General features: G+C 35.1%; 1 protein-coding gene across 1 annotated transcript in view; it reads left to right on the forward strand.

Moving 5' to 3' along the window:
• LOC126745019 (AP-1 complex subunit beta-1) overlaps positions 1-5612 on the forward strand; it is a 48969-nt gene extending 43357 nt beyond the window's left edge. Inside the window, exons 11-19 of the mRNA XM_050452669.1 lie at positions 3355-3512; positions 3593-3761; positions 3822-4000; positions 4057-4253; positions 4339-4446; positions 4524-4634; positions 4689-4853; positions 4912-5046; positions 5105-5612. Coding sequence (XP_050308626.1) covers positions 3355-3512; positions 3593-3761; positions 3822-4000; positions 4057-4253; positions 4339-4446; positions 4524-4634; positions 4689-4853; positions 4912-5046; positions 5105-5371 — 1489 coding nt within the window. The 3' untranslated portion in view covers positions 5372-5612. The remainder of the gene's footprint in view (positions 1-3354; positions 3513-3592; positions 3762-3821; positions 4001-4056; positions 4254-4338; positions 4447-4523; positions 4635-4688; positions 4854-4911; positions 5047-5104) is intronic.
• The last annotated feature ends 1657 nt before the right edge of the window (positions 5613-7269 follow it).

Consider the following 7269-nt stretch of genomic DNA (forward strand, 5'->3'; position numbering starts at 1 on the left):
TTAAAGTTTGAAAATGGCAAAAAAAGATACATAAAAAAAGCTAATACTGTATAATAATATTTAATAAAGACGTTTCTGTTATAATGCCTAATTTTCCTTCTTTGAACAAAGTCTTTTTTTCTTAGGAAATGTCAAAAAGTGATACAAAGATAAAGGATTGAGATAATAAAGATAAAATCCTTTTATACGAAATGAGTTCTAAAGTGATTTCAACACTTTTGGAAGTCTTTAATTTATCTAATTTATATAATCACAGATTTATTATAGATTTAACGCAATTGCGTTAGCTAGTTAAATCTGTGATATAATGGTTAATTTTTGTCATTCATTAATTTTAAGTAAGGTATCGACACTTACGAAACTATACCATGTCAATCTAATTTTTAAATTAAACAAAAATGCATATTTATTTATAGAAAATATGTTCCACATTTCATAAACATGTCTTTATCTCAAAAATAATTAGGAAGAACACACGTTCATGCAAAAAAAATTCTTGAAACTCGTCCCAAAATCACCCACTCTATGTATAATGCCTTTAAGGAACACCCTGTACAACTAAGAAAATAAGATAAGAAGTAAGTGTATAATAAAATTGAATAAACATATTTCTTCTCTAATGTTTTGTTTTACTTATTCACACCGAACCTTTTATCAAAATCAAAACCAAAAACTTTTGGTGTTTGTATAAAGTAACTGGTCCAAATTTGAAATAAAGTTCTGGTAACAAGTCTCCGTTAGAGTTTTGCACCTAGCTCTAAGATCTGAAAAGACTTCGTAGTCTGCAACAGTATGACTAGACTGATCTTTTGTATGTGAAATTTTCTTTTGCTGGATCAAGTACTTTAACTCCCCTGAAAACCAACTGGGAAAAGACGAGGTTTTGAATCTTTTAAGAGGCACAAACAAAGCTATAGCCATATTCAATATATGATAGAACTCTGAAACCGCATCATCAATATTAATTACATTCAAAACATAGTCCCAATCAACTCCACACAAATAACTATTAACACCCAAATAATTTGCATTTCTAAAGTCATAGAAGAACTGTACAAAATTTAAAGTTTTTTCTTTACCATTGTTAAAAGTTAATTCAAAATGATAAGGCTTATGATAGACAGATTCATCAAAAACACAGTCACAGCAGCTTCACTCACCACTAGATCATTCCTATTTGTAAAAGTGAGATCAAGAAAGGTATTTCTATCATTTGGCATAAAATTCCTTTGAAAAGAGTTAAGGTAAGAATAAAACTCCCCAAGTATTAATCCACATGAGTTAGGTGGGCATCTAACAACAGTTCCAAAGTCATCATTTTCCCAAAGAGCATCAGCAAAGTCAGAGTTTAAAAATTGTTGTCTGAGAATATCAACTGACTGACAATGTCCCTCATAAGAATCCGTATTGGACCTAGGTGGGATATACACCCCTCCAATTACAAAACTACTCCCGCCCACATTACAAGCTAAAAACAATTGCTCAACTGAATTGTACTGTAATCTAAGTTTTTTGGCATTAATAAAGTCTCTAATGTAAATTAATACACCTCCACCTTTTATTTTAAGAGGATTTAATCGCATTTATACCAGATATACCCTCACGTTTACAACGCGACTAGAGCGCACCTTTCGCAGCCATTGGAACTACTTGAAAAATAAATATGAATAATTGATATTGCAGGTAGTTACAACACTGACCGAGTCATATGAAGAAAAACGCGGAATATTCGAATTAAGCATGAGGCAGGAGGTTGAAATTTAAGGTGTACAGGGTGTCCCGGAAATCGTAAGAGTTACAGGGTCGGTTAAATGGAGGCAAAGTTGCGCAATTTAGAGCTTAATAAAATGACGTTTAAAAAATTGTAAAATTCCGGATACTTCCGGAGATATCCGGAGTCGGTAGAAGGTAAAAACGACGAAGTATGCAGAATTTTAAAATTTTGTAAACGTCATTTTATTAAGCTCTAAATTGCGCAATTTTGCCTCCATTTAACCGACTCTGTAACTCTTACGGTTTCCGAGATTCCAATATTTACCCTCGAATTTGGGACACTCTGTTCAAAATTCATGACAATATATCTCGCTAATTATTAGAGATAAAGAAAAGGTTATATTTAGAAAAAATATGTGCATATTAGAGCAAAACCAGTTTTTAAATTAAAAACAACATGTAATGTTTGTTTAAAATACACTTTGCTTTTTGAGGAAACCCCAAATATAATAATGTAATAGAGTTAAATCAGGCAGTCTTTCCTGCCACTCCATTGTCCAATTAATTTATTTTGTAAAAAATGATATATACATAGGCCGCCTAGTGGCGAGATGCACCATTCTGCTGAAAGTAGATTCTTTCGTCGAGGTGTCTCTATAGAGTTAGACATGGTTCACTTAAATCCGGTACCAAATCGTATTTATACTAAATAAACGCACAGAGAGATAGACAAACGAATAGACTGACGAGATATGGATGAATAGACTCATCGAGTTTAAATAAATTAGAACATAATTTAGAAATCTGGAAAACTAAATTATCTGGTCCTAACACATTAAAAATTAAAGTCTAGAACAAACATACATATATAAATATTTAGAACACTAAATTAACATCGAACAAGCCAACCAAACACACAAGATTCGACAAAAAATATTCTCAACGTGAGCGGCTTTTGGCAAGTTAAGCACAGTACTAAAGTCCAAGTGCGTTACGCGAAAACGCTAACGAAAATGAAGAAGAATGTTCACAAAATACAGGTGATGCAACGAAAAATGGAAAGAGCAGTGCTAGGAATCCAGCTTTTTGATAAAATGCCTAATCACACCATACAAAACAGGAGTACGAGACGCTGTTGAAACTATTCATCATCTGAAATGGCGTGAATTCTTCAAATGGCCAGAATGATAGATGTTAGATGAACGAAAAAGAGTAGGGATTGGCAACCATGATAGAAGATTTTAGAAGTACAGGCAAACCATCCACAGGCTAGCAGATAATATAAAACGAATTGTAGGAACTGATTCCAATCTAGCACAAGATCAAAATATGTGGCGGAATTTGATAAAGGCTTAAACAGCAACCTTCAGAGGTTCAACAGTGGCTCGAGATGATGATGTATTCAATAACGTAAATGTTATTATTTATATTTTATAATTTATGTACAGTATGCTTTAATCTTAGTATTTTAGTGTGGATTTATGCGACTTTGAGCATTTTAACATATCTATACTTTATTTTCTTAGATTTGTCAAAAACAATTAATTTTGTGGACAAGGAAAGCGTATTTTGACTTTTACTAAATAATTAAACTCTGGATAAAATTTCCAAATAATAATGATTTCCTTATGTATTTACTAGAAAATACCCTAATAAATACGAAAGCATCATCAGTACGTTGTGTGAAAACTTAGACACCCTGGACGAGCCAGAGGCCAGAGCCTCTATGGTATGGATTATCGGAGAGTATGCCGAAAGAATCGATAATGCTGACGAACTTTTGGATAGCTTTTTGGAAGGTTTGTCATAAATTGAACTGTTCAATATTTACCATATTGGAGAGTTCTATAGTGATAGCTATACAAACTGTTTTTATTAGGTTTTGCTGATGAAAACGCCCAAGTTCAGCTGCAACTACTAACAGCAGTCGTGAAACTATTTTTAAAGAGGCCTCAACACACTCAAGGACTGGTACAACATGTTTTGAGCTTGGCCACTCAAGACTCCGACAATCCAGATTTGAGGGATAGAGGCTTTATTTACTGGAGGTATTGTTAGAAAATATAACACCTATTTTTTTCAGAAATCATAATATTTTTGTTGACCAGATTATTAAGTACCGATCCAGCAGCAGCAAAAGAAGTTGTATTGGCCGACAAGCCATTAATATCTGAAGAAACTGATTTGTTAGAACCCACTCTATTAGACGAACTTATCTGTCATATCTCCTCACTTGCTAGTGTCTATCATAAACCACCGACGGCTTTTGTTGAGGGTAGAAGTGCCGGTAAAGATATTGTCTTTAGTTCTTTGTTAATCTTAGTGAAACGTTCGGCTTTTTAGGTATCAGGAAATCTCTTCCAGCTCGTCAAGGTTTAGAAGAGGCTCCAAGTCAAGAGGCCACAGTTATTCCAAATCAAGAAAGTCTCATTGGCGATTTATTGTCTATGGACCTGGGTGGACCTACTGTTCCCACTCCGGCTCCGGTCGCTGCGCCCACCAGCAATGTGGACTTGTTGGGCGGTGGCCTAGATGTTTTGGTAAATTTTTAACTCAATAATTTACCAAACTGCGTCTTTTGTTTTTTTGTTTTTGTGTTTATGTGACTTAAAAATATATTTATAGTTAGGTGGAGGTCCGGAGATTAGCGGGGGAGCAGCACCGTCTACCACGGGACTTCTTGGGGACATATTTGGAATTACCACCGCTCCCACCATGTATACTCCACCAAAAGTAAAGTCGTGTTTATATTATTTAGGTTATTTACTATTTTACTATTGGTATTTTACTACTTATCATTTTAATTCCAGTCTCTTTGGCTGCCAGCCGATAAGGGTAAAGGTTTAGAAATTCAAGGAACCTTTTCTAGGAGAGCCGGGCAAAGTTACATGGAAATGACGTTAACGAATAAAGCTATGCAGGTATGGAAAAGTGACTTTATATCAGAAACGTTATTAGTTAGAGGATTTTTTTAGGCTATGACAGGTTTCGCCATTCAGTTTAACAAAAACAGTTTCGGATTGTCACCGGCTGCTCCGATGAATATAACTTCTCTGCAACCTGGACAATGTCTCGAATATAGTTTACCATTAAATACCACGGGCCCTGTACAAAGGATGGAACCTTTAACTACTTTACAGGTAAGAGATTAGTAATTTAAATTGTACTTTTTCATTAAAATTGTGTTTTTTGATGTAGGTGGCCATAAAGAATAACGTTGATGTTTTTTACTATGCTTGTCAAATACCCATTCAAATCCTATTTATTGAAGATGGAACGTTGGACAAAAGAGTATTCTTGACTACTTGGAGGGATATCCCATCCGCTAATGAAGTACTTATACTAAAGCAATATTTAAAACTTAATTTTGTCTTATTTCATTTATCCTTAGGTCCAGTACACCTTAAACGACGTAAAAGGAACTACAGATTCAGTGTCTAACAAAATGACCCTAAACAACATTTTCACTATTGCGAAAAGAAACGTGGAGGGTCAAGATATGTTGTATCAATCCCTAAAACTGACCAATAACATTTGGGTATTGCTCGAGTTAAAACTCACCCCAGGATTAAATTACGCTACGCTTAGCTTGAAATCGAGGTCAGTCGAGGTGGCTCCCTATGTATTCCAAGCTTATGATATGATATGCAAGAATTAGGCAATTTTGTAATAGTTAAGATTATAAAGTGTTAAACTCGGAAAATAGTTTCGATAAAACCATTCTTGAATAATATTTACATTACCTGTACGTGCTATTGTGGTATTTATATATTATCATAGTAATGTTATTCACCTTATAGCGTAGAAGTATTTTATATTTTAAATTATATAATGTTTATGTTAGGTTTATGAGATTCATTCCACGTTTATGTAATAAATTGCCTGTATTACGCTTAAAAGTTTTTTGGGTTTAAATTTTAACCTAAATATATTTCTTACAAACGCTGGTACAAAAGGTAATGGGCATTTTAAAATTAATTTAGCAATATTAAGACCTAATGGAAATAACTACTAAGTAGATATATTTTATTAAAGAAGTCTATTTTGGAAGGGGAGTGAATAATTAATACGGAAGATACTTTTTTAGAAGGAAGTCTTTTCTTCACAAAATAAAATGCCAATCTCGTTTTAAGAGTGATGCAATGATTCCGATGGAAAAACTCATCATCGGCAGTGGCGAGGCCAGGGTTTTCTGGTAGGGGGAGCCAGACAGGGCCAGAAAAACTTAGGAGGGGCACTTACTTTTACATTTTGCTGTGGTACTTACCTACGTTTAATTTAACTTACGTTGAAATAGCGTTGTATGGTAATATTTAAAATAATTATACGCAGAAAGAAAGGTTATAAACACAAATTTTATTTACAATTAAAAGATACAAAAAACGTGAAATGTCCAAACTTATAACGTATAGCAATTCGTTATTTAAAGCAGTAAGATTCTTCTGTTATGATTCTTCGCAAACGTATCCGCAATATTATTGAGATCAATGTTTTTAATCCGATCTTTTTCAATGCTTAAAATAGAAACTGAGGGAAGTCTTTTATTCAGCATTGTAGTCCTTGAATAAGTTTTTACTCTACTTAATTTATTTATTTACACTGAGGCTATTAAAGTTGCTTTTGAAAATTCATGTCCACTAAGAAAACCGCGTCAAGCAGGGAACAACTCATGGTGGAACCAAGAATTGGGCGAGCTAAGGAAGACAGTAAGAAAGCTTTTTAACAGAGCCAAAAGAACTGGCGAGTGGAATCTATACAGACAACACTTAACCAGGTACAATGATGCTATAAAAAGAGCAAAGAAAGAAGGGTGGAGGAAACTATGCCGGGACCTAACAGAGACACCAGCATATGCTAGACTCCACAAGGCAATATCCAAAGGGCCACGACAAACCCTAGGCTCTTGTCTAAAACCCGATGGAGAATATACGACAACCGAGGAAGAAACGCTTGGCTTAATGCTGAACACGCACTTTCCGGGATCGAAAATTCTCCACCAACCAGAACATACCCAGGACCCAACTCCTATCATTCCGAACAGGGAACACTGGGAACTAGCAAAAAAGGTAGTAACCTACGAGAAGGTTAAATGGGCGATAAATTTCTTCAAACCATTTAAATCTCCCGGAATGGATGGCATAATGCCAGTCATGTTACAGCGGGGTAGCGAACTGCTGCTGCCTGCACTATGTAAAATAATGCGGGCAAGTCTAGCCACGGCGCATATACCAGAGAGTTGGAGGGAAGCAAAAGTAGTATTTCTACCAAAGACGGGACGCGACTCTTATGCGAAACCTAAATCCTTCCGACCAATCTGCCTTACATCATTCCTCCTAAAAACAGAGGAAAAGCTGATAGAAAGGCATATCAGGGACAATGTATTACGGGTCAACCCTCTACATCGACACCAGTATGCCTACCAAACAGGTAAATCTTGCGAATCAGCGATTCACGAGATAACCCAGAGGGTCGAACAATCTCTAAACAACAAAGAGATCGCCCTAGGAGCTTTCTTAGACATTGAGGGAGCATTCGACAATACATCATATGACTCAA

Source organism: Anthonomus grandis, chromosome 15 (genome assembly GCF_022605725.1).
Source record: "Anthonomus grandis grandis chromosome 15, icAntGran1.3, whole genome shotgun sequence".
Lineage (NCBI taxonomy): Eukaryota > Metazoa > Arthropoda > Insecta > Coleoptera > Curculionidae > Anthonomus > Anthonomus grandis.